General features: G+C 45.0%; 2 protein-coding genes across 4 annotated transcripts in view; one reads left to right on the top strand and one right to left on the bottom strand.

Annotated features, from left to right (window-relative positions):
• Nucleotides 1-1636: 1636 nt before the first annotated feature.
• Nucleotides 1637-18010, top strand: SIRT1 (sirtuin 1). Its single transcript, XM_064717519.1, has 9 exons — nucleotides 1637-2078; nucleotides 4397-4513; nucleotides 5417-5658; nucleotides 6876-7028; nucleotides 8075-8222; nucleotides 10552-10631; nucleotides 13674-13860; nucleotides 14580-15137; nucleotides 16001-18010. The coding sequence occupies exons 1-9, from the start codon at nucleotides 1637-1639 to the stop codon at nucleotides 16321-16323; spliced, it is 2250 nt and encodes a 749-aa protein (XP_064573589.1). The 3' UTR covers nucleotides 16324-18010.
• A 5504-nt stretch (nucleotides 18011-23514) lies between these two features.
• Nucleotides 23515-27809, bottom strand: part of HERC4 (HECT and RLD domain containing E3 ubiquitin protein ligase 4) — a 28623-nt gene continuing 24328 nt past the window's right edge. For all 3 annotated transcript variants that reach the window (XM_064717515.1, XM_064717517.1, XM_064717516.1), the window contains 3 exons: nucleotides 25778-25961; nucleotides 25136-25238; nucleotides 23515-24254 (listed from right to left, as the gene is read on the bottom strand). In XM_064717515.1, coding sequence (XP_064573585.1) covers nucleotides 24046-24254; nucleotides 25136-25238; nucleotides 25778-25961 — 496 coding nt within the window. In that variant the 3' untranslated portion in view covers nucleotides 23515-24045. The remainder of the gene's footprint in view (nucleotides 24255-25135; nucleotides 25239-25777; nucleotides 25962-27809) is intronic.

The raw sequence follows: 27809 nt of genomic DNA, 5'->3' as shown, positions 1-27809 counted from the left end.
TGGATTATTTCTTCCTTAGAACTGTCTTCACAAAAATAACCACCAAACCAATCTTAAAGCCCCACCTCCCCTTTATCTGTTGACAAAAGCATCTTGCATGTGCTCTTTAAGAAACACGGATCTTGCCTCAGCTTCCAGAGGCAAGCAGGAAAAATAATGCTTCCATACAAAGTTGCACAGAACAATAAAAACTTTCTGATCTGGTTACTCTGCAGCTTGCTTTGAGAAGCAGGTAGTGGGAAAAACCAGTATGTATGTATTTTTCAGGGCAAAGACCACCTATAAAGTTAATTATCCATAAAGTAATCCCTTTGAAGCCATATGTATGGCATCAAAATTTTTAATCCCAAGGTTTTTATAAAAGCTGTTTGTTATCAAGGCCTGCAAGGGGGAAATTCTACCTGTCTAACCTGGTCTTGCCACTAAATTTAGGAATTCCATTGTATTAAAGCCACTAATACTATTCTGCAAATAGCTCGTGACATTCAACAGTAACAACAAACCAGTGTTTAAATGTCTATCCACGAAGGTTAGATCAAAATTCTAGGTTGGTGGCAGTCCTGGGAAAAAGGCCGAGTTCTGTCCAGTCCAAACTGCCAGGTGGAAACAAACCACGCCACGGGAAGCCCAGGCGTGGCACCTCCTGTTCGCTGGGCAGGGATGGCCCAGCTGGGGCACCGAGGGCTGCTCCGACCCTGCACAGAGCGAGGGATCCCGGGAAAGCAGGGAGAGCAACGCGCACAGCCCTGCAGAGCTGGGAAACACCATGGGTTTGGGGCCGGGATTCGAACAAACCCCAGCTCTGGCCGCCGACCGTTGGGTCACTCCTACACCACGCAGGCTCCTTTCCTAAAGCAGCACCGGTTTAGACAGGTGCTGACCCCCTAAAACAGCTCCTGCATCCCCGGAGCTCAGCGATGCAGAGCCCCAGGTGGGGCCAAGGTGTTATCCCGGAGCACACGGGGAGATCCCTTACAGCAGCCGCGGTGCCGGTGCGCTGCCCGGGCAGGCAGGCAGGGGCCGTGCCCTGGGCTCACCCTCACCCCGACCCTCACCCTCAGCTCCGAGCGCTCCGAGCCCCCGGCCCCGCTCTGCGGCTGCCACCGCGCTCAGGGGCAGCCCCGGCGGGCGGGTTCCCCCGGCCAGGTTCCGCACAGCCCAGCACAGGCTCTTCAGTGGGGAGCTCGCCCTCGGGAAGGGGCACGGTCTGGCCGATACCCTGAGGGAGAGCGCGCCCCGAGGGCTCCTCACGCGGCTGCCGAGGAGCGAACAACGGAGCCGCCATTTGCCGGGAGCCGCCGACCGGGGAGTGCAGAGGAACCGCGCGCGGTCCTTGCTCGGCAGGGGCGGGCTGTGAGGGACACGGGCAGGGACGGGAACAGAAGGAAAGGCAGGGCTCGGGGCCGGGCCGGCGGCGCCCCGCGGGCCCCCTCAGGCTCCCGGCGCCGCCATGGCAGGGCCGGCGCAGGGAAGGGGCGTGAAGCGGCACGAGCGCCACGTGACGCCGGCAGCGCCCCCGGTCACGTGCTCTGGTTTGTTGTTGCCGGTCACGTGGCGCGGTCACGTGCGGCGGCGCTGCCCGCGGCGGGCGGGGGGGGCCGGGCGCGAGGGGGGCGGCGGCTGCGGCGGCGCCAAGATGGCGGACGGGGACGCTGCGCCGCTCCGCCCGCGCGGCCCCGCCGGCCCCGGCAGCGACAGCGCCGAGCCCGCGGCCAAGCGGCACCGCCGCGGATCGGGGAGCGCCGCGCCCGCTCCGCGCCCCGACCGCGCCGCGGGGCCGCCGCCCGCACCCGGCGCCGCCGCCGCCGTGCCCGCGGAGCCGCCGGGGGAGGAGGCGGCCGCGGCGGCCGATGGCGCCCGGGCGGAGCGGGAGGAAGGCGGCCAGGCGGCGGCGGCGCGGAGCGGCGCGGACGGCGGGGCCGGGCTGCGGGGCCTGCCCCGGGCGGAGCCGCCTCCGCGGCGGGACCAGGGGGAGGGCGCGGAGGCGGCGCCCGGCGAAGACGCGGCGGAGGCGGCCCCGGGCTGCGGGCGGGCGCAGTGTTCGAACGGGGCGGCCGCGGTGCCGGCCCCGCATCCCGGTGAGGACCGACCCCTCCCTCCTCCCCTCCTCCCTCCCCTCCTCCCCGCACGGGGCGCGGTGTCACGGCCGGGCGCGGGCAGCGCTGCGGGCCCGGCCCCGCGCACGGAGCGAACCCGGGGCCTGCGGCTCCGCCGGCCGGGGCAGCGCCGGGCCCGGCCCGGTACGGTACAGCACGGTACGGTACGGCCCGGCACGGCTTGTGCCGCACGGGGACAGCGGCTCGGCTCAGCCCTGGGAACGGTCACTCTGCTGTGCTGCTGGCAACAAGTTATTAAAATGGAAAATGATAAGCCCCGTTTCCTTTTCATAATCTCTGTCCTGTTAGTTATTGTATTTTTGATCCTTAGAAACTTGCACACAGGCTCAGGAGCAGCAGCCTTGACTAGTTCGCTAAAGAACTCTAAGTGACAGTCTTGGTTAAGGTTTGAGTGCAGCAGAAAACTGAACTATAATCTTTCTAAATTCTTTCAGATCATATTTGAAGTGTACTGGTGGGCAGCATCACTGTGAAAGTGCCTCACAGTATAAACTGATCAGGTCTGAGTTGTGTTTTGTTGGAGTTGGTAATTTTGGCTTTTTTTTTTGGAAGGATATGTTAAAATATATCGGACACTGCATTCTGCCAGTACAGTCTTTACATTTTATCCTGGAATGCAGTTAAAGATACTTTAACTCTTGAGTAGAACTCTACAGAAACTTTCTGTCTGTGCAAAAGCAGTCGGAAAGGAACAGGTACAGAACAAACCTGGAACAGCCTCAGCATTGAATCCTCCATTGCAGCAGCTCAGAGCAAAGCCAGTGATCTCTGACCAGTGCCTTACACGAAGCCTTTTGCTCAGGCTTCCTGTTTTGCTGTGCCTGGCTTAGTTCTGGCCAGCATTACCCCTTCTGTCCTTTGAGGAATACTCAGGGAGTGTTACAGTTTTAGCTGTTACTTTATCCTGCTTGTATCTGTCTCTGTTTCCTAAATCCCAGGCTCTGTGTGTGAGGAGCCTTTCACAATGTAAGCTTTGCTGCTTGATACAGAAGCCATGAAGGTTTCTCCAGTTAAACTTGCACCTCGCAGTTCCTGGTGTGTGCTAATGCACTTTTTCCTGCTCCAAAATTCTCAGTATCTTCAGTGACTTCTTGCATAACGAGATGGAACTGAAATGCTGTAAATAATTAGATTAATAATAGTAGTGTCTGTGAGCACCTGTGGCCTCAGAGGAACAAGACAGCAAGACCCAACAACAAATTTCTGTCACTGACCTCTTTCTTTTCTAATCAGAAATAAAGTATTTATGCCAACAAGGAGAAGGACTTGGAGAAGAACACAAACGCTGAATAAAAAATGATGGTGTTTTGTGGTGTTCTTTATTTGAGAATCAGGTGGAATAACAGCTAAAATAGTGCAGGGTGTTCTTCAGTTCTTCAGATAAGAGGCTGAGAACCATGTTAGTGATTCTTTGCTTTGCAGAGAACGACTGAAATTTGTTCTTTGTTCATATCTTAGATTTGCAACTGAATCTACAGGTGCTGAGGCTATTTCTACTAAGGCCAGTAAAAAAGGTTGAGTAGTCTAAGTTCTAATAAGCTGCTCAGTTTGGAATGCAGATTTCCTTCAGTGTGAGCTCAGTAACACAAGTGCCTTGTTGTGCCCTGGGCTGGTTCATGGAGGGCTGAGGTGGAGTTAGATTGAGTTTCTCTGGCTTGAGGCCACGGGCTCAGCTGAGGTGACTGGCACCAGCTGCAGGGGCACATGGGTGAGAGAAACTCAGGGCAGCATCCTCTGTGTCACAACTGAAGTATCATAAATTGTGTATGTGGTCAGCAAATACAGCTCAGCTGCAAGGTAACACCCTCGCCAAATCCTGTGAATTTGTTGTAGCAAATGTGCGCTTGTGGGTTTCTTTCAAAATGCTGTTAAAATGCTCTTAAAACCTAGTCAAAGATCTGTCTGCAATGGTGACATGTTTTCATTTCACCCAGTTTTTCAACGAGCTGAATGCAGTGAGAATTGCAGGGGAAAGACCTCTTTAATTGTACTTTTAAAAGGTTTGGATTTTTTCTGTGGTGAAATATCCACAATGCCCAACACTTCAGAGAATGAGCTGTCACCAAGGCCAGCCTGCAGTCCCCTGAAGCCCAGCACTGAGCTAGCAAACCCACCAACAGCTTGGAAGTATATCTATAAATGTGAAGAAAAACAGACACTTTCTGTGCCTAAGTGACAAAACTGCCAATTGAGAGTGAGATTTTTGTTTTTGTGATCTGTTTGAAGATACCCTGTGCCCCTGGGCTGGAGTGTAACCCCCTGCTCGTGCTGTCTTGCAGATAACTTCCTCCTCAGCGATGAAATCATTGCCAATGGCTTCCACTCCTGTGACAGTGATGAAGAAGACAGAGCCTCACACGCCAGCTCCAGTGACTGGACCCCAAGACCACGTATAGGTAAAAGCCTGGAGCATGTTCTGGGATGCTCTTTGCCTTTGAACAGCCACTTCATCCTCCCCAGTATTCCAGTTATTTTTCCTGTTGCAAAAATATTGGCAATTAGTGCTTCTGAACAGCTTAGAGGTGTTGGCTGTATTCTGTATGTTATTTAAGGAGTTTCAAAATGAAACTTGCTGTGTTTTGGTTAAAATTGTCAATGTCTTATTTTTTTCTTGAGTACAAATCCTGCCACAATCCCTGTTAAAAGCATACACACAAGTTCACTAAATTAGACTAATTTATGGCATATTTCTAGAGCCTGCCTACTTAGTATTCATTCTTTAGGTTCAAGAAGATGATCCATGTGTGGTTTTAGGACAGTGAGCCCTCACCTCAAGTGTTTTTGAAAAGATTGATTTAATGGCTTGAGGAGGTAATGTCTGAAATAATTCAGACATTGTGTTAGATGACCAAAAACCAACAAAAATCCATGGATTTCTGGGCTCTATGTGTCTGTTTAGAGTGATGGTCTATAATACCACTGGAAAGTAAATGCATGTTTGTTGTTTGTTTGGTTTTGTTTGTTTTCAGCTTATTCCTGTAAATACCAAATGTTGGGAAAGTACAAATGGAGACACATTGTGAAAATCCTGTTGCACCTCTAAAAGAGTTTTAAGTTTGCTGCAAACTGGGATTTTTACTTGACTGACTTGCTATGAAATCCTTCATGGGTTAACATAAAATAATGATAAATAAATAAAATACCCAGCTCTCACTTCAGAGTTTAGGCCAAAATACAGGGGGTTTGATGAATGGAGCATTAAATTGGATTCATGAAACTGTACTAGCAAACATTAATAAATGGAACAATAACTATGATCATCTGCAGTTTTAAATATCTGTATTTTTTAATTTCCTTAGGTCCCTACACTTTTGTTCAGCAGCATCTCATGTTAGGTACAGACCCACGGACGATTCTGAGGGACCTGCTCCCAGAAACCATCCCCCCACCTGAACTGGATGACATGACTCTGTGGCAGATCGTGATAAACATCCTTTCAGAGCCACCAAAGAGGAAGAAGAGGAAAGACATTAACACCATTGATGATGCTGTGAAACTTCTGCAGGAGTGCAAGAAGATCATGGTGTTGACTGGAGCTGGGGTAGGTACTGCTGCAATTTTGGTTGTTGAGTGCAGCATGCAGGGGTGGGAGCAAGTCCCTGTGCTGGGGGAGAGTCCAGCCCACTGCAGGGACTGCAGCTTCACTGGGGATCACACCTCTCTCCTCTCAGGACAAAATATTCTTAGACATAGAAACTTGTAAACAGCTCTCCCATGCTAAACAGTTACAGAATGAGAGCACTTTTTCTGTCCAGTTTTCAGACAAAGGGGATGGCTTTTGTAAACAAAATCCCAGTGGATCTCCTAAAATCCCAGATGGAGCTTGAGGGACTAGAATAGGATTAGAAAGGAGCTGAGGGGCAGAGGAGGAGGATGATCATAGGGACAGTTTGGTCAGATTTCTGCAGCCTGAATGTTTCTTTCAGCACATGGTGCTCTGTGATGGGATAAAGTTACTCACTAAAGAACATTTCTGCACTGCTGCACATCTGCAGCTCTGTACCTGTGCACCAGATCACTTCTTGCTTCTGTTGTTCACACACAGATGGTGTGACACGGCTCAGAGCAGATGAGTCATTCCAATCAGCTTTTACAAGAGCGCTGCTACTCCCAGTCCTGCTCTCTCCATACTTGCATACACCTGTTTCTCCTCCTCTTCCCATGCTGTTTTGGGGTGGTCTGAGACAATCATTTCAGTCCTTATTGACTGCTGCAATGCTTTGATATTTAATATCTATCAATAAACAACTTTTATCAAAAGGGGTTTATTCTTCAGAAGTAAGAATATATATTTTTTAAAAGCAAGACTATTCTGTTACTGTGTTAGCTTGTAAAAAAATTCAAAATATCAACCACCATATCTAAGCCTGTGTTGGCAGATCAGTGAACAATTAATAATTAAATTTAATGCAATAATGCTCTAAATTTTTGTTCACATCTTACAAAACTTCCAGTGGTAAAAGCAAGTTCTGGTACCCTGTTACTACCTGTGCAGACTGTACTAAAGGGATTTTTGTCCACTTGTCAAATTTTGTTTCTGTGCCGTTTCTCCTGATTGTGATTTGGGAATTGTTATATTGGACCAAAGGAAAAAAAAAAAAAAAGAAAGAAAAAAGAAAAGTAAATACAGAGAACCCAGACTGGTTTTGTTCTTAATGTTTCTGAGCACTGAGCGTACAGAAATGTGGTTTCCCAGAGTAACACTTTATGGTCCAATATGTAGTTTCACTTATTTCAGACTGCAAAAATATATTTCAGGTGTCAGTGTCTTGTGGAATACCTGACTTCAGATCCAGGGATGGCATCTATGCACGCCTTGCTGTGGACTTCCCAGACCTTCCAGATCCTCAAGCAATGTTTGATATAGAATACTTTAGAAAGGATCCCAGGCCGTTTTTTAAGTTTGCAAAGGTATGGATTTCCAGCAGTTCTTGTCTTGGGCAGTAAAGGCAGGTGACAGTATTAAAATGCATAACTCAGATAAAAAATAGAAACTGTTCAGCAACATTCTCTCTTTTTAAAGCTTATTTTACTGTTCCTGTTGTGAGTTCATGATATAAATAACCATTTCAGATGGTTGAAAAGATCTCAGTGATATTAAACAGTATCAAAAGCAGTGATTATGTCTCTTAGGCAAGAAGGAATTGTAGAAACTGTAGACATATGGAGAAACAAAACAAAAAAAAACCAAACCCAATTGCATTTAGTCTTCAATTTCCTTCGGACCAAAAAGAAATCAAACCCAAGAGACATAAGAATTTCTACAGGACCAGTAAGGACTTGTGAAAATCAACCACCACTAGTTGTGCTCATTCTTTCTTCCATTTCTTACAATTCATACTACTGGTCTGTCCTCTTACAAAGATTGGAAAAGAAAACCAATGCAATCTTTTTCTGCTTGGCTTTCTCTGAAAGCCTCCTATCCAGATACTAACAAATTTTGATGCTCATTAGTATACTTGGTTTCTTTGGGTTTTAATATTAAAAAAACACCACCCCCACAAACAAAAACCCACCCCAAACCTGAAAACACCACAGCAAGCAAAAAAATCAACTTACTTGAAACCTGTCTACAGACAGGTTTTACCAGAAAAGTCCAAATCTAATTTAGCTGATACTTTTTACTTTTCTGCCTTTTCACTCCTCCTTTTCTGTCCATCAGAATACATGTTTCTAGTAACAAATATTGAGTTCACTTAATACTTAACAAAGGAGAGAAAGCTTTCCTAGTTCATAATTCTCAAAACCAGAAAAGATGTGAACATTGCTTTAGTGCTGTGTGGAAGCCGAGTCCCAGCTTGCAGGGAGCAGTTCTGCAGCCAGGCTGAGGAGCTGGGCAGTGGGAGAGGAGCTGGATCCAGGGCACAGGGAGGGACAGGGGAGGGCCTGGGACAGTGCCCAGCTCAGGGAAACTCTGCACCCACTTGCAGTGTCTGATGTGCTGCTGAATTCCCCAGGAAATCTACCCAGGACAGTTCCAGCCATCCCTCTGCCACAAGTTCATCGCTTTGATGGATAAAGAAGGAAAACTCCTTCGCAACTACACCCAGAACATAGACACACTGGAGCAGGTGGCAGGGATCCAGAGGATAATCCAGTGCCATGGTTAGTGCTGTAGTGTCACTTATTTTCCATGTGGGAGTTCTTACTGGTGCATGTGACAGGGTAATCACTGTTGGAATTAAACTTTCTTTCCTTGAATTCCTGTCTCTTGCCAACAAATATTCTGGTTTTTAAATGTTGAAGTTTTGTTTTAGACAGCTTGCATATTTAACTCAGAAGTGTTTCAAGTAGAAATAACTCCTTTCAGGAATTGAGCTTGATGGTGGGTCTGTGTATCAGTGAAGATCCACACCCTGTTGGCACAAGCTTAGACTGTAACTTTGAAAATGCATTTGGTGCTTCTTGATCTGTGTGACAGCATGACATGGGAACCAGTCTTGCCAGAGGTCCCTCTCACTGCCCATCCCATTCCTCCCAAGAAATGGAGGTGTTATCTGGGTGTTATCTGACTCTTTATTTAGGTTATATTCCACTGAAATCTGAAAATATCCTGACACTTCAGTGACTCCACCTCATGTATAAAACATTGAGGATTAATCACCAGTTCAGTTGAACTGAAGATCATCTTGTTACACCTTCAGTGTCATACAGATTCTGTAATTATGAGGCCTAATTAAGTGGAATTGCTTTAATTGCTTGATATGCTTTCCATTTCCAAGGGCTTGCATATGTCAAGCTGAGAGTCCAAGCATTAATTTTCAAGAAAAGTATTCAGAAAATTAGTTCTTAAATGCATGTTTGGATCATTTAGTAAACTTCAGACACATAGATCATCTAAAAGCAGCACTGTAAGGCCCATCCATCTAATTGCACCTTTGCCAGGGGCCAGACTCTCGTGGCTTCCATACAGAGCTCAGCTCAGTGCAGATCTGTGGGGTTGGGCTCTCCAGGCACAGCAAGCACAGTGCTCTGAGCAGGGCCCAGGCAGCACAGAGCAGCCCCAGGGCTGGTTTCCATCTCTGCTCAGTGTGTCACACGTTTTCTTTTGGCTGGCATTTCATCTGAGGCATTTATCACAAACCCCTCACCTGGCTGGGTTTTTGCACATCACTGCTGTGCTCAAGCTCCCCATTTTTCCAGTTGCACACTGCAGGGATGGATCACAGACCATCTTTGGTGTCTGTCCTGTATAAAGTGATTCTGAATGACACAGATGCTTTAAAGCTTGTGCACTTGGAGATTTTGAGGCCTTTGGAAATTAGCAAAGGTTATTTTGAGCCCATCAAGCTTTATCTGACCTACAGCTGCTGCTCTTGAACCAATGGTTGTTGCCTAATGATGGTGGCTGGAGAGAAACCAAAACTCTTCTGTGGGGGCTCACACTGCTCTACTTATTCTACTTTTTCCTGTGGCTGGGGCAATGGCAAGTTAATCATGAGCAGCTAAAAAAGAACCTTGCAGTGATTTGGGGAGTTCTTATGTGAGCCTTCAGCCCCATCTGTCACTGCAGACCTGCAGTGCAGTTCCTGCTGTGAGACCTGTGGTGTCTGAGGTGCATTCTGCTGTATTTAAAATGGCTCTTGCATTCAAGCCATGCATCTGGGGGTGGAGTGTATTCCTTGCCATTGCTGGAGCTCAGTGAGCAGGGGCCTTGGCCTGGGAATGGCTCATGCATGGGCACCAAACTTCTGCTGGTGAGCAATAATTCACATCATGGAGTTGCAGAGAAGGGCAGCAGATGCCTCTGAGTTGGGTCTGTGAGCCTGACAGACATCCCTAACGTGCTGTATGAAGCTCTGCATTATTACAATCAGCTAATTAGGATGAGCCAATGACTGTCACACCTCCCATAGCCCTTGGAACCCCTCGCTCTGGGGAGCTGCAGTGCTGAGCAAGGCTGGAGAAGCTGTGCTGTTGGCAGGCCTGCAGGGATCAGCAGAGCTGAGCTGCCAGTTGCTCAGAAATGGTCTGCTCCAGGTTTTTCTGTGCTTTCACTCTCTTTGTCTTACCCAGATACAATACCCTGAAAGCATATTGTGTTTCCTAATGCATTTCCTCAGTAATTCTGTGCTCTGTGTGGAGTTGCTGTGGGTTCCTGTGCTGCTGAGGCTGTGTAATGAGAAGGGCACTTTCTGCTCTCTCTCCTTGTCTGTGCTTGCACAGCTCAGGGGAATGAGAGCACACAGAATCATTTGTGTTGACATGCATGTGGTGTATGGCTACTCCTAAAACAAGATTTCTGCTGACTAACACCTAGAACAACAACAACTTCTGGCGTTACAAGGATCTCTCTTAATTTTACATTACCTTTTTAATGCCTGATTTCTGTAGCACTGCAACATAACAGCCTTTTTGTGAAAACAGCTTGGGCATAAGACCAGATCTGAATGACTGAAAATCCTGATGCTACCATTTGGGTTTTTCCCCTCAGGTTCCTTTGCAACAGCTTCCTGCCTGATCTGTAAATACAAAGTTGATTGCGAAGTTGTTCGAGGAGATATTTTCAATCAGGTAAAAAATCTACTTTAACTCACTGCGGCTTTCTAATAAATAATTATCTCAAAACCACCCCACACCAAACCCTGGACCATCATACTGGGATTGCTTACAAGATCTGCTTTTAAAAGCCTCCATATCTCTGCATGTATTTCAAAGAAGTGCCTCTCTGTATTTTAGCATTTCCTCTGGTATTCAGAATTGTACTCAAATACTGTACTGCAAAAATTAGGTAATGGCAAAAATCAAAACAAAACCTTAACAGTCCATTTTTAACAGCTCTTCTGATAAAAAGTAGAGGTTAAATGGTAAGCAGAAAGTTGGGTTTATACCTGGTTTGTGTTGATCTGAATTTAGAGTCACAGTGAGAAAGCATTCTTAGCCTCTTATAACACTGGATGTTATTAAAATGTGTTTTCCTGTATTAAAAATGTGTTTCAAACAGCAGCTGATACATGGAGAAACTGCTAACCACAGAGCAGGCTAGAGCAAGGATCAGATGGGGTGTTGGTGTTCCTGGCACTCCTGAACTATTCCATGTTCCAAACTCCCATGTCTGGGTGTCCTGGGACCCAGGCAGGAGTTGGTTCTGCTCTGTCTTTGACCTGGAGGGACCCTCTGTGCCTTTGCTCTTCTTCCCCTTCCTTTGAAGGAACAGAGGAGATGATTCTGTGATCAAAAAGATCTTGTTCATGCAAATGAAAGGGGACTCTTTCTGCAGGCTCATTGGTTTTTTTGATAAATGCTTCAGAGTCCACAGTTGCAATTTTAGATGAGAAACGTGGAAGGGATGTAAATCCTTCAGGCATTACATTTGAAATGGAATTCAGTGAAAACCTTTCAGAAGAGATGTTTGAGTTAAAGCTTTAAGAAATGTGAATCTCATAAGCCTGAAGCCTTGTAACACTGAGTTACTGAATGTGAAATTTGGTTTACTCTGCTATTAAGAATAGTATTTTTAAGAACATCCTACAGATATTTTTTGCTCCTTTACTTCCAGAGCCAGCTGGCTGGAGTTAGATTTTCTCTTTCTAATATATAAAGATCTGAGGGGAAAGTTCAAGGCTCATTCTCGCCATCTGCTCCTTTTTGGGGAATCCTTTAGGTGGTTTCCCTTGACTGTGGGATTATTGAATGCTTTCTTGCTTGGGTGCAGGGTGAAGGTTTCCACCACACCAGTTCCTAGCTCTTGTGCCAGATTGCTTCTTATCCCACAAGGCATCCATCCCAAAAGGCTTTTCTTTGTTCAAACACTTGAATTTTTGGGAAAGATCATTTGACACTAGAGGAAGGCCTTCTACTTGTGATATTTTCTGATTTGGAGAGTATTGTCTTCTGTCCCACTGCAGGCATCCATAAAATTAATTCTTTCGTTTAAACTTTCAACATTCTGTATTATTTTTTCTGCAGCTGTTCTCTGTATAGTAGAGACTTGATATGCATTTAAATGTCAGTTTTCAGGTATTTTTCTATTCCAATAGGTAATGTACATATCTTTTCACCTTTATAGCTCTAATTTGTAGCTTGTGATGGTTCCTATATGATTGCAGCTCCTTGGATTTATTGTGAAGTCTTATATTTTAGCACTACAGCTGAAAAAACTTGAACTTTCAGAAGGAAATGGCTCAGTATTGTCTGTACATCTATCACTCACCTTCTTGCTTTTCTTCTCTCTGAAAAAGTCCTTAGATAGGAAAGAATTGAAAGAGGTCCCAAAGATCAGAGAACTCCCTGGCTCAGGAAAAAAGGGAATCTACTTCTCCACAAATCTGACTAGTGGCCACTTTGGTTAGTGAAGCAGGATTCTCCTCTGTTTCTGAGGAATTAGAAAAGTTTAAAATGGAGACCAAGCAAGTTCTGGCCTCTGTTCTTGTGCTGGATGCTCTTGGCCAGCTGCCTGCCCCAGTGCCCTGTAGCTTTGTGGGTGCAACACCTGTAACCTTTTGGAGGAGAAACTGCAGGTAAAGCTCTACACAAGACTCTTGGATTAGGACAGGGTTTGTATCAAATCCTCCACTGGAACCTGACAGTGAAATCTCAGTTTTTGTTCAATTAGACTATGAAAAATCTGTTCCTGTCCAATGGGAGGTGTGCTCAGTGGGTGTTGAGCACGACTGCTGGACTTTGGTTTGTGCTACAGACCTGCCTGGTTTCTCCCTCTTTATTCCTGCTGTAGCTTTATTTCCCTGAGCAGTGCTGCAGGCAGCAGTGAGAATGTAGTTGTCTGTACATCCACAGAACAATGAAATGAGGAAATATCACTGCAACTTCCCTGTCTCTGCCAAAATAAGTGCCTGTGGCACATGTCAGTGTTTCACAGGGCATTCCTGCAGGCAGGAACAGGGCTGTGCACATGTCAGTGTTTCACAGGGCATTCCTGCAGGCAGGAACAGGGCTGTGCACATGTCAGTGTTTCACAGGGCATTCCTGCAGGCAGGAACAGGGCTGTGCACATGTCAGTGTTTCACAGGGCATTCCTGCAGGCACCAGCAGGGCTCTGACACATATCAGTGTTTCAGAGGACATTCCTGCAGGCACTGACAGGGCTGTGCAGCATGTCAGGTTTGCACTACAGGGCATGTCACTGCAGTGTTCACTGGACAGGGCTGTGCACATGTCAGTGTTTCAAGGGTTCCTGAGGCACTGACAGGGCTGTGCACATGTCAGTGTTTCAAGGGTTCCTGCAGGCAGCAGGGCTTGCACATTCAGTGTTTGAGAGGGCATTCCTGCAGGCACTGACAGGGCTGTGAGGTGTCAGTGTTTCACAGGGCATTCCTGCAGGCACGAACAGGGCTGTGCACATGTCAGTGTTTCACAGGACATTCCTGCAGGCACTGACAGGGCTGTGCACATGTCAGTGTTTCACAGGGCATTCCTGCAGGCAGGAACAGGGCTGTGGCACATGTCAGTGTTTCACAGGGCATTCCTGCAGGCACTGACAGGGCTGTGCACATGTCAGTGTTTCACAGGGCATTCCTGCAGGCAGGAACAGGGCTGTGCACATGTCAGTGTTTCAGAGGGTGTTCCTGCAGGCACTAACAGGGCTGCTGTGTGCAGGTGGTGCCCCGCTGTCCCCGCTGTCCCCCCGAGGAGCCCCTGGCCATCATGAAGCCGGACATTGTGTTCTTTGGGGAGAACCTGCCTGAGCAATTCCACCGTGCCATGAAGTACGACAAAAATGAAGTGGATCTCCTCATTGTCATTGGGTCTTCACTCAAAGTAAGACCAGTAGCATTGATCCCAAGTAAGTGACTGTCTCTGGTAATATTTTCTTTGCAAATTTTGGATCAGAAGTGGGATTCTCAGTTAACAAACTCCAAGCTCTTAGGAACATCTTTGCTTCAATTCAGTGAGCACCACAAAATTGTAAGACTAAAGCTGCTTGCCTATGTAAAGCTGAAATGCAAGATTGAGAAAGTAAAATTCTAAATGCTTTTTCTACACTCCAGGTAAATCTCAAGGAAATTAAATTATTACCTGAAAAACTGCTCTCTCAAACCTGAATGGCTCAGTTCTAAGATTCATTTTTCTCCATGCTTGTGAAATGCTTTAGAAAGGCTTGAAGGCTTTAGAAAGGAAGCGTCTCAAAAGCAGTAATTCCTCATGTGCACTTAAGTATATAAAATAAATGCACAAAATCAACATAATTTGAAGATATTATAGTACTAATTTTAATCTTTAATATTACTGTAGCCAGTATTTCTGTGCATATGTTTCTCAGTGATTGAGAAATGCTTTTAACTGGAAAAAATGGAGGGGAAAAATCCATCTAAGCAGGCTACAGTGGGCACAGCACCTCAAACCACCATTGTTAAATTTGGGACTGGCTTGCCTTCTTCCTGACCTGGCTGGTTTTGTCTTGTTCCAAGTGAAGGCATGAAGAGAAGCCTGAGCTTTCTCAGCAGGTCTCTGCTGGAAGTGAAACCCAGGTGACCACCTTTGAATTCTCTTTTGCACCTGCAGGTTCCATCCCCCATGAAGTGCCTCAGATCTTAATCAATAGGGAACCTTTGCCTCATCTTCACTTTGACGTGGAGCTTCTCGGAGACTGTGATGTTATCATTAACGAGTTGTGTCAGAGGTTGGGCAGTGAATACACAAAACTTTGCTACAACTCGGTGAAACTTTCGGAAATCACAGAGAAGCCCCCGCGGCCGCACAAGGAGCTGGAAGCGCTCTCGGCTGAGCTCCCTCCAACCCCTCTGAACATTTCAGAAGGCTCCAGCTCGCCAGGGAGGATGAGCCCGCCCAGTCCTGCCGTGGTGTCACAGCGCCCCCCTGAATGTAAGCTAGAAAACTGTGAGCCTGCCTCTGAAACGAAAGGGACCTGCTCAGAGGAGACGCCTCAGGACACACAGGTGTCAGCAGAAAACCCTGAAAATCCTGCTAGTGAGCTAATGAACTCTGAAACAATGAAGGAAAATGGATCTAATGATGGAGAAAATAAAGAAAAGAGTGAAATATTGAAGAAGTGTTGGGTAAACAGATCTGCAAAAGAACAGATTAGCAAAAGGCTGGATGGTAAGTGTTAATGCTTTTCAGTATTTTGCTTCCTTTTGGCTGATACATTTATGCTAGACTTTAAAGTGATAAATAAGTTATTCTTGAGACAATCTGTGGGTTTTGGTGGCTATTTTTGTTCAGACAAGTGTCTACGTAACTCATTGAACTATTTATTTCTTTTGGAGAAGCCAGTAGGAAATATTTTTTTGTGTTTCATAACTGGTTTAAAAATCAGTGATTACATCCTCACCTAAAAGATCAAAGTTTGGGAGGCTGAAGGTAGGTATAAAAAATAAATCCCTTCGTAACATTTTCAAATGTATTTTCAGAAAAGTTAGTTTGATCCTGAGGTGTTCAGAAGCTGGTCACAAGTAGAGCATGATTTGGTATTGCAGTAGAGCTGGAAGACAAAGCAATGACAGGACTTAAAAATCTCACAGCTGGAGTGAGGCACGTTTTCAAGGAAAGTTTAGACTTTCCAAGGAAGCCCTCCAGTGTGCAGTCCTGTAACTGATGTAAGGAGTCAGGAATTCAAGTGCAATTTTCTAGAGGAAAGGCTGGGTTTAGACTTTGTCTGATGCTCCATGCAGGGGCTCCTGTTCTGTCATGGGTGGAGGAAATCTAGCTGGGAACGTGTTCCCATAAAACAGCTGCTGAACAATCAGTGTAAATTCTCTTTGGTGTCAGAGGGAGGGGAGGAGAATCACTGAGCTTTCCAGTGAAGCATTTCTTCTGTCCTTTTTAATAAATACACATACATGGCATAAATGCATTTTCACGCCATCTGCTTTGTCAGCTAAGAGCCACTGTTGGAAACAGATCTATTTTAACCACCAGCTTTAGTATCCAGCCCGTCCCTGACTGTTGCCGCTGTGTTGCAGGCTCCCAGTATCTGTTCCTGCCGCCCAACCGCTACATCTTCCACGGCGCCGAGGTGTACTCGGACTCTGAGGACGACATCATCTCCTCCAGCTCCTGCGGCAGCAGCAGCGACAGCGGCTCCTGCCGCAGCCAGAGCCTGGACGTGGAGGACGAGAGCGAGATGGAGGAGTTCTACAACGGCATCGAGGATGAGGATGCTCCCGAGCGGGAGGAGGAGCCTGGCTTCGGGGAGGATGGAGCCGAGCAGGAGGAGCTGGCAGCTGAGGAATCGGCGGAGAGCAGCGAAGCTGCGGGGACGGAGCAGCCGCGCCACGCGCCGTGAGGCGACCGCTGAGGGTCACAGGAACTTCCCACCAGCAATAGGAGCTTTGGCATGTCAGAATGAATGTTTACGTCTGAATTTAGAGCAACAAAACCATAAGGGTGTAGTGTTTATAAATAACTAAAACAGATTTTCATGCTTAGTTTTTTACCTTTTTCAATAAAAATCTATTACTGCGCACTCAACACTAACTCATCTTTTTTTTAAGGTACTAGGATTATTCTAAACAACTGTCACTATGTTCACTTTTAATTTCATCTGTCTGATCAGGCATCCATGTATATAATACATATTTTTGCTTAATAAATTTCAGCTTATATTATTTTTAAACAGTTTTGAAAAAGCCATTGGAATGTTAAACTAATATAAAGGGAACAGCTAATTTAGACCAAAGAATGGTATTTTCACACCTCTTGCTTTGTAACACTTTGGTTTATTTAAAATCTTCTCACGCTTCTGCTAAACCTTTCATTCACGCCTAGTCTGTCATTAAACACTGGCATTTTCTAAGACCTACTGTGGCAGCTAATTTTTTTTTGCTTTAACAGTTCCTTTGTATGTTTGAGACAAACCTAATTGCAAGCAGATAGCGAGATGGAAACAAGACAGCAGCACTTGAGGAATCCAATGGTTTTTAGCTTGATCAAGAAGTGCTGTGAAAATGCTGAGGTGGCTGAGTGTTTGACTTCCCTGTGGACATGAAGCGTTGTTGACATTGGCTCCCTAGCAGTGAGAATCCAGCAGTGAAACAGAAAGGATCCCCCAGTCAGAGGCTGCCACGCTGATCCAGCGGTCACATCTAGAGCAGCATGTGAGGAATTGCCAAGGCTCCAGTGTGGAACAGAGCTGGGAAGAGCGCTGCTCCCAGCGTGAGAAGGGCAGAAATGAAGCTGCTCCTCCGTGCTCACGGGTGCACCGAGCCCAGGAGAGACTGACTCCAGCGGTGGGAGCCTCTGGTGGTGCTGCCAAGGGGCTCCCCGTGGATTAACCCCTGCTGGCCTGAACCCTCCAGCTGCCAGCCCCACCCTGACAGCACGGCACCGCTCCCACCCTGCTCTCTGCAGTGCGAGGCTGCCTTAAAACTGGATGTTGCAGATGCTCAAGTGCAGATTGTTTCCAAGCCTTTAGAACTGTTTTGTACAATTGCACAGCGCAGTAGTCAGTGAAACAGCATTTTTCTATAAACCACTTTTTCAACATTGGCCCAAATGATGAACTCAACGATGTAGATTATTCATATACTTTGCTTTAATATTTATTACATTTTGGAAGATGTATAGTAGCTGTTCTTTGAACATAAACCAACAGTTAATAAATATTTAAGAACAGCCTCCTGTATTCATGGGGAAATGTTGGCATGTCGTCTCATTGTCCAAATTTAACACGGCTCTTATTTGGCTACATAAAGAATGCAATATGTTTAGTTTTCACTTGCATGTCACAATGTATTAGTTTGTGCTATAGGAGATATTTTAAATTGAAATACTTTGTTTTAAATTATTTTTACAGTGAGGATTGGTTTCTGCTCTTTTATATTGTATATAGTGTCTTTTATGTAATCTACTGGCATATGTTTTGTAGAAGACTGTTTAAAATGACTGGCTATCTTCCTGCAACTTTTGAAATACAAAACCAGTGTTTTATACTCGTACACTCTGTTCTAAAGTCTATTAAAACTGTCATTTGATTTCTGGTTTCCATTAATTTCTAGCTATACCTTAAAATTTACCAAAGATGCCCTATCAAGTCGAGGTATACCCTGGCTAATGAAGGAGTCACATTTGGAATGGCTTTTTTGCACCTGCCCTGGATTGTTGTGGGTTTGTCCCGTGGCTCCCTGGGGCTGCAGCTGTGCTGAGCCCACCCCAGAGCCCTTCCAGGGCCCAGTTCAATCAGCTCCCCACTGTGGAACCCCTCACTGCACTGAACACCACCTCTCACACAGAAACTGATTTGTATTGGCAGGAAAAAACCCACAGGTGATAAAACTCACATACCTGAGGCACAAAGTATTAAAAACAGTTAGACTCAGCACACAAGATGTTTTTCTATCAATTACTTACTACTCTGAATGACCTGAAAACATTTTTCCTCTTGAATAGAACAGCTGCACCTTTTTCTGCACTTAGATGGAGAAGTTCTGCATCTTGTTCTTTCTTGTGTCTTTGATAATATTATTTGAACAGAAGAGGAACCCCAGACTCTCTCTCACTCCTCCATTTCACACCCTGCCCTTTCCCCACAGCACGGTGCTGTCTCCCAAGAGTATTTAACATGGTGAGAGCCCAGTGGTGGGCATGAGGAAACATTTGCTGTCACAGCCTCGTGTTATTCCTTGCATGAAAGCATGGCAGAGCATGTCCAGGTCCAGCTGTAATTTGTACCATCTCAAAAGAGGAGATCACTTATTTTTCCTGATAATTTACACAACCACCCTATGAAAGCACCTTAGCCCTTGTTATTTATATTGAATAGATGCCCTGAAAAAAAAGCAAAGTGCAAGCATTTGTTTGCCATTCCCCAGCCACCTTCCAGCCTATTCTGGTACATTAGACACAATAATGACCTTGCAAAAGTATTTAAAGAAGCCCATATTTAAACATTTTCTCATAATCTCTTCTTAAAGGCTATGTATTTTATTTGGATCTGGCTTGAATTCAGTACATTTTTAATTAGCATTTCTGATTATGGAAAATATGTGTTATTTTTAAATGCCTAACAACAAAGGGACAGACAACATCCATTTAGGAGGGGCTACAGGAGCACAACAATCTAATGAAAGCAGCATCCAGAATCAAACTGAAAAAAGTGAGAAAAGAAGACCCAGGGGAGTACCTCAAGCTCAGTAATCTCTGCTTAAATACTGAACCAGAACAGCCAAACTGAAAAGCAGCTGCATTTCTTTGCATGGTACACTCCTGTACAAAGTGACTGGAGAATAAAACCCAGTGCAAAACTGAATTTCAGGCTAAAACAGCTGGGCATGTCTAGGTGACAATGGTGCCCCAAGCCAGCTGTAAGTCCTTGAGAAGCCATGGAGTTGCACCCTGGGTTACTCTGCTGGGCAGTTCCAATACACAGACTAGGACTCAGCAGGAAAATAAGAGTATTCATGATTAATGGTGCAGCACTGTTGTTTTTACTCTCACAGAGCAAGGGTAACTCTGTGTCCCTGCAAAGCCCCTGCCGTGTGCCCTGGAGAGGCAGCCCAGGCTCCCTGGGAGCACCCGGGACAGAGCCCTGCACAGAGCAAATGCACCAACTACAGACTCCGGTATCTTGAAAGCCACACAGAAACACACACTGGAAGTCCTTAGAAACAAAACACAAACACCTTTGGGTGGGATTTAGTTGTTTGGCCATGGGTTTCTTAGCTCTGTACAATTATTATCCACCACCCTTTCCAATGGCAGAGCCCTGCTCCCACAGGGATCCTAGGGAAGCTGCCAGCACTGGGCTCCACAGAGCCCACCCAGGAATGCTGAATGAGATGGACAACTGGCCTGGGGCCCTGTGGAGCATCACCACCCTCCTGCTCCAGAGCAGAACTGAGCATTCCCTGCTGGGCACTGGCAGAAATCCCTGCAGGGCCTGACTCAGCCTGCAGGGCTGTTCCAGCCACCTCCTCCTCTGAAGACACTGCAGGGCTCCCTTATGTCAGCCACCCTCTCCCTCTGCTTACCCCTGATGTCACACTGGCACCTGGTCAGGACCCCCTGACACTGCACAGCCTCAGACCCTGGAGATGCTGCACCCAGAGTCCTCAAAGAACCTCTGTGCAGCATCAGGCCACCAAAATTCACACTGATGGCAGACACAACTCCCACTGGGAGCTGGATCAGCTGCACTCTGCCAAGCGTGTTCCTCCCTGCAGACACGCTGCTGTATTTGCTCAGAAAAGGGAAGGAACCCTGACTTGTGCACTCCACTCAAAGTGAAGTCTCTGGAACACCCTTGCTTTGTCTCCCCCTGCAATGAGGCTCATGGAGGGAGGCACTGGGCACCTGCAGACACTCACTGCACACCTGAGGATCCACCACCTATAGCCTGGAGCACTGGGGAGATCGAGATCCCCACCAGCACTGCACACTCCAGCTACTCTGAGGTTACTCATTTGGTACTTCCTATGTGGAATGAGATTCCCAAAGCTCATTTTCCTAATCTGAAACTGATGTGCCTTTGGCTGGAGAAAAATAATGATGCCAAGTGCTGTCCTGGCTAATGTCAGGGGGCTCTGATGGCACCCTGGCACCTGCCACACCTGATTTTGTTGTTTTGTAGAGTCAACAGTTATGTGCAAACCCAGGAGCTCACTGTTCAGACCAGCAGGGCTGGGGATGAGGTATTTCAGCACAGTTCTGTGCCTGCCATGGCCAGTGCTCCCCAGCCCCAGCTGCCCTTGGGTGAGAAGATAACACATCTTTCTCATTCAGCACTTTGCAGCAGCGACAGGCAAAGGTTTGCAGCTACCAAGTTTCAGCATTGCCACAGAAAGGCACTCAGTGTAAGAGGTAATAGCACAGAGAAAATTCTGTGTATAGGCACAAACTGGATCCCTCCCCCAGGAAAATAAAAAACCTGAGGACTCAGTCCCATGGCCAGGGAACTCAGGTGCACAGAAATGATGCCTGGTGGAGGCTCCTCCATGGATTACCTGTGCACACAGGGCAGGCAAACACCCAAAGCATTTCCTGGGGCTCTGAGGAGCTGCATTAATCAGGAGATAGCCGGTGACAGAAGATGCTCTGCACCTTTCAATGTCCAGCCAGGGTTACTGAAGTCATTGCTCCACCCCTGACCAACACCAGCACCAACAGCAGCCTGAAGGACCAAAGCAGCAGGCTGATATCAGTGCAGCCAAACCCCACTCTGCCCTGGCAAGTCAGAAATATCCACCTGGTAAGCAACGGGACCCTGACCCTTGTCAGGGGAAACAAATATTTTGTTTTTCCTCTTTTATCTTCTCCCCTTCAAACACTGAGTAAGGCAACTCCTCACAGTATACACAACTACATAGTTCTGGCTGCTCACAGGAAGTCAACACAGCCACTCCTGAGGGGTTCAACTTTCTACCAGTGCTGAAAATTGTACTATTACATTTTATCTACATTTATCTTAACTGCAGAACCTCATGTGCCTTTAAGGAACCCTCTTTTACAGTGATTTACATTTGATTACATTAAGCTTCATTTATTATCAAGTTTATTGCAGCAGAGAGCAGTGCAATGAATTAAAACCCTCTTCAGAGTTGTTTATAAACATTCCTAAAGGGAATACCATGGCTCAAAGCTCTGTGATGAGTAACAGCCTCATTAACAGCAACTCCCACAAAGTGCCAAAGGACACAAACCATTGTGCTTAAGCAGAGCTCACTGCTTTAACAGCTCTACACTGGGCTCTTACCTTGGCCCTGGAAAATGAGGGACAAACATCTGCTGGCCTGTAGCTCAAAAAGCCTGGGGGATTCTGCCATGAAAATTCAACCTCCATCCCTGCACTCACGTGGAATCCAGGCCATGGCTGCGCTGCTCTGGCAACAGCAAATCTCCCTCAGCAGCCACGATGGCAAGGCTGACATGCAACTGGTCTGCTCCAGTGAGAATTCTGATTCTTTATAAATGCTAATCTAATCATCAAATAGAAATACTTTAAAAATTAATTATTGTAAAATGCTCCTCCTGAATCCCAAACTACTGGGATAGACATCTATGATGTTTAGTGCATCCTAAATTGGGCAAGTGAATTACAGCTTGGATTGTGCCTCTGAGCCCTCACCTACAGAATGAGGTTCTTTAGTCACCCTTCAGGTTAACATTGACATTGACTAGAAATCCAATACAGCAAAAACCAGAGAATATCTCACAGGGAAATGAAACACATACAGGTAAAACTGGATTTGCATGATATGGACTAAATCACAACTGCACACAAAGCCCTTCTTACTGAGCAAACACCAGCAGCAAAGGAAACAAGACTCCCATGGTGAAAAACCCAGCACTTGGACACGCAATAATACACAGGGGAGAAAGGAAGAAGATAATTTTACATTAGCCACTTCCTAACTTCTGAATATCTAACTTTTGGTGTTTTGTAATTAAAAATGGTGGTTTAGAATTACCTGGTAAAATGACTGCATAATACCTTTTTTTCCTCTTTCTTCTCTCCTTTTCTTTCTTCCATGTACAATGAGATTAAACTGCTTTAGTATTTGCTGGTTTCTTGTTTTTTCCAAGAGGGAGGATTTCCGAGCCAGGTAACAAAAGTTGGAAAAGATGGAATATGGGCTGCATACAAAGAAATCACTAAGAGGTTACACCATGTGAGAAAGCTGTAAAAAACAGTGTTAAGGAAAAACACTGATTTTAACTGTACTGACCTTTTTTTTTTGTATTACATCAATATGTACTGCCAGCACAGAAACTGGATGTTATATAGCTTATTGCAATTTCCCTGCTTTTCCTAGTTGTACTCTCCAATTTAATGCACTGCAGTTCCTCTCCAGCTGAAGAACTCTGCTTGCTGCAAGCATCCGTACACATCAACCAACAAAGGTTTTCATTCAAGTCTTTTATTATAGCTTGAATTTTTTCACTGCATTTAAAAATCTAAAAAAAATAAATATTTGTTTCACAGCTGCAAGTCACATATGCATTAACACCACAAAATCTGGAATTTAACCAGAGAAGGAAAAGTCAAATCCAAAAGTGTCCAGCTAAGCACAATCGTCTCAGGGCAATTATACTAAAAATAAAATCTTAAGAAAAAAGGGAGAGGGGTGTTAAAGGTTATTTCAAATGCATTTATCTGGAAAAAAGTGAAAATTCTATTAGAAACCATAAACTACGCTTTCAGCATTTAAAAATAAACGTTTTAACCTCTTGACAGCAACAATTGGCAGGTGCACCTTTTTCTTTTCAGCTGTATTCTTGACACATGACTGCAGAGGTTTCAAATCATAAGTTAACCTCTTTTATAACTGTGTCCACTTAATTACAGAATCAGTCCTTAAAAAGAAAACAGTGTCTCAAGTCAGCTTGTCCATCCACAGATTAAAAATGCCATTGGCTGCGGTTTTGTATCGGCACTAAGTGACTGCTTCATGGATTGTACATTGTGAGCATGAATGTCTCTTCAACAATCACTTTCATTAAGGTTCTTAAAACAAACCAGAAAAATAGATATCTTCAGAAATCAGAGTGATTACTTTTTTTTTTTTTGTTAAAAGCCATAAAATAAGCTCATATTCAATTACAAGCAATAGAAACCATACCGGTATTGGAACAGAACTATTTTATCACAAAAATTTATTATTTACAAAATGAAAAGGTACCAAGTGAATTTATCAGGGAAGAAGTTAAATGTTCTTACTAAGTGATTTGAAAAACTGAAGCAAGTCTCTCATGCACTCACACGCCAAATTGTTTGCATAAGGTGAAATGTTAATTCTTGTTAGTGAAACTTGACTCCCATTCACAATACTCTCATTTTTATTGTAAGATGGCAAAATCCACATGGCTCTGTACAGGAAGGTATGTATTAAGACAGCTCCTCAGTTTTGGAAATGATTTTTTTGGCTCTCATGAATATCCATACCACTGAACATTTTTTTGCAAATAATCAGTTATATTATCAACTGCATCACTTAATCCACTGAATTTACCACCACAAGAAAGACACGAAAACTCAATGATCCCACGGTACACGGAACTTTCATTGCTCGAGTTATACTAAACTGAAACCTTCATAGTGGTCTATAGCCTGGATCAACTTAGCCTTCAGGGTTTCTTTATCAGTGTATTTTGGAAGATCAAGAAGATTAAAGCAAGTGTGAGCTACGGGCAGGTAATCCTCTCCCCCTCCTGTTGGCTGGATGACCAGCTTCAGACACTTCATCCCGAGGATGGGAATCCGATCGCTGCCGGTCAGAAACACTGCCAAGGAAAAACAGAGCCCTGTGATAACCAGCTGAAGGCAGTCTGTGCCACTTATGCTGTTCTAATCATTGCTGCCCTTTTGTAATCACTCCAGCAATGGCCAGCTTTTCACACCAACATTCTCTGAACTCTGGGAAACAGGGAATAACAACTTCACCCTGTCTCTACCTTCTACATCTGAGCTCATAACTGTAACACAACAAGTGATCCATAAAGGAAAGGATTTCATTTTAGCATATGAAACCAAACAGTCCTTCAAATACTATAAAGTTTTTCATGCAACAGAACCTTTTAACTTAAAATCCACTGGCTGTATCTTTACTAAGCACTTCCAAGAATCTTGTAAACACAGAACTAGTTTGTTCAGTAATTTATCAGAATTGGAAACTAATCTGTGATCGATTCCAAGCAAATCCTCACTCACAGCAAGCTTTGATTACTTTATCACCTGTACATCACCACTTACATCAGTACCTTGACAGATTTACAATCAGTTACTACTCCAAATTTCCATCTCTGTGCAATGAAAAACCTGGAGAATGTGGGCTATATGTCAAAGCACAGGAAAAGATATCCGAGTTACCAAATAAATGCCACCAGCAGATGAGGTTGTTGGTGTTTTGGGGGGTTGGCTTCTCTTTTTTTTAATGCTGCTCTGAGCTACTGTGATCTAACTACCCATCACCCAGAATGACTCAGGACACCTCCAAGAAAATCAGAGACAAGCTCACAATCAATTTTTTCCATCATGCTTTTTTCCCCCAAATAGTTAATCACATCATCACAAATACTTACACCTGCCTTCTTACAGCAGGAGCCTGAAATGCCAGTGATCCTGCTCAGTTAGAAACTTCTGTGAAATCATTTCAAATACTTACACAAAAACTGCTTCTTCTTCTCCAAAGACAACTCGTGAAAAACCTCCCAGAATATTTTAATTGTAGGATGGTCTGCCCAGTATTCTCCTTTGTATTCTGTGTTCTAAAAGGAGCAGGAAATGGGGTTATTGCTTGCTCACAGAACAGTTGGATAAGCTGGCAGAATGAATCAGTTTGTGTGCAGGCACAGCAAGTGACACACTACTACAACTTTCCTCACTCCATCTCCTTCAGCTGCTCACTCTGAATTCAATACAGGGACAGATGCCTGCACTGCAAAGCATTTGCAATCCCAACAGAGACCAAGTCTCACTGAGCTCTGACAATTGAGAATATTTACTTTTAATAACTGTGTGCAATCACTTCACTTTCTCATGGCTAATATGAAAGATTGTATAGCTGCCTCAGGGCTCTGTGGATTTTTCTGCCTCTCCTCTAAGTCTGATTTCCTTCAGAAATTAGATGGAAAAAGTTAAAGCAGGAAGGTAAATAATATTTTAGGATCTTCATTCACTGATGTTTTAAGGTGTCAATAAATAACAGGAGTCACATTAATTAAAACAGAGCTCAAGAGGACACCTAGCTGCTTTTGCACCCTGAAATTAGAATTATACAAAAGCAAAAGCTAACTATGGTTCTTACCTTCTCCAGCTCCTTCCAGTCATAATTTGTGTTCCCAATCACCATTGCCTGCAGCTCACTGGGCTGGAAGAGCTGAAGAACTTTGCCTCCACACACTTTGTGGAAGCCTTCATGGAATGCACTGTATAGGGAAGCCACAGATGTATTGAAGATGTAATCCACGTATGCATCTACAAAATCTTGCCTGTACAAAGAGAAAGAAAAATTATGGTAAGGAAATCAAGAGGAAGTAGTACAGGTCATCCTTCTACCAATAAACCAGTGGCCATTTCTGTACAGAACAGACAATGAAGCAACCAGGAGCCCAACACATTGTATCGGCTGCTTTATGTAACAACCACAGTGAAGATAAAATGGCACATGAATTATTTCCCAGCACACCCCTAAAGGCAGTCTGCAACACAAAAGCAGGAACATTTAATGTTCTATACCTCAGGCACTACCAACACCTCCCTTGTGTGCACTGCAGTGAACTGGACTCACTGGCAACAAGCTGAAAGGCCTGAATTCCAGGCAGTGTCCTGAAAGCCACTAATCAAACTCACTGCTCCATTTTTTTAAATTAAAAAGATTACCATATTTGCACTAAAAATGCAAATCAACTTCAAAAGGACATTTGAGTTTTGCACAGTAAAAAGACCAGTGCCAAGGAGCTGGGATAGTGAGGAACAGATGGCCTGCTATCTGTGCTTGGTACAAGGAGTTCTCAGATCCTGCTGGAAACATCTCCAGCAGCACTGAAGGGAGATCTAAAACTCCTTGATGTGATGCAGCATTTATGGTGATTTCTGAAATCAATGCCAGTGCACAGTGTTTAGCTCCTGCACAGGCAGTGCCCTCAGCTGTACATTACAGCCCTCCCACCAACACATGTGCACTGTGCAGAGACAGAATGCATTCCAACACCACCCCCAGCAGTTTACACTCATACAAACACATTTAGATGATGTGTTTATTGCAGCTGCTGCACTGAAAATGCTGCAGATGACCAAAGTGGAGATCCACACTGCTCCCCTTCAGCACTCCATGAGATCTCCTCCTTATCCATGGAGGGCAGGTAACTTGTGTAACACTAACAGGGCAAGGCTGTTCCAGGGAAGTCACAGTGATAAACTAATCTATATTATAAAATTAACTGAAGCATCAGGGAATATTTAGAGCTTGGGAAAGAGGAATTCTTCATTACTGCAAGACAATGTGTGGTAGCAATGCAGGAGGCATTTCATAGGCACCTTGCAACCTTTCCCATAATTCAGTTTTACAGTCTCTTAGTGACAGGACATCAAACCTACACCAGAGAACTGCAGAGCTGCAGTGTTTTCCCTGTGTGCTCTTTCCATTCAATTCTCCCTTTAGCCTGGGAGAAGTACAAGCACAGAGAATTCATAAAGATCAAAGAACAGACTGGAAAGTTCTGCAAAAAGGGGACAAAAGCACCAGCAGGTATGTTCTGCCTATCTTCCAGGAGCAGAAAGGGAACAAAGGGCAGGAAAGGCTGTTTTTATAAATAAAAGTTACAGAATCCTTGACTGAGGAAAAAACCCTCCTGTGACTCCTCTTCTGACAACAACACTGGATTAACTTATTTAATGTTATCTACTCCACAAAGGGAAACTGCACTGAAACCATACTCATGTATGAATGAGGAGTTGTAATCATGGCCCTTAAGTTAGAGTTCTCATCATTACTGAATTTCAGTGATATGCAGCTTCCTGCAGTGATGCCTTAAGACTTCAGCTTTTATTTTTTCACATCCTATACTGCATTAATGCACAACTCTGAACTCCATACACAGTGTTAGTTAACTCCCTTCACATTTATTTAGACAAAACAATCCCTGTGACCCAAAAACAGCCTCAGGCCCCAAAAAGTACAAACAACAATGAACTGGGGGGCAGCAAACTGGGGGAACATGACTTCACTGCCTGAGGCTGGAACTGGAGCATTAACCCCTCATGTGCAAACAGACCAAACTGATCTCTCTCTGAAAAATTGGTGACCATTGTCCAGCCTGGATGGAGCCTCTGGAAGG

Source organism: Zonotrichia leucophrys, chromosome 6 (assembly GCF_028769735.1).
Source record: "Zonotrichia leucophrys gambelii isolate GWCS_2022_RI chromosome 6, RI_Zleu_2.0, whole genome shotgun sequence".
In the NCBI taxonomy this organism is placed as follows: domain Eukaryota; kingdom Metazoa; phylum Chordata; class Aves; order Passeriformes; family Passerellidae; genus Zonotrichia; species Zonotrichia leucophrys.
Note: the sequence above shows the minus strand (reverse complement) of the source record. Positions and strands in the feature narration are given on the sequence as shown.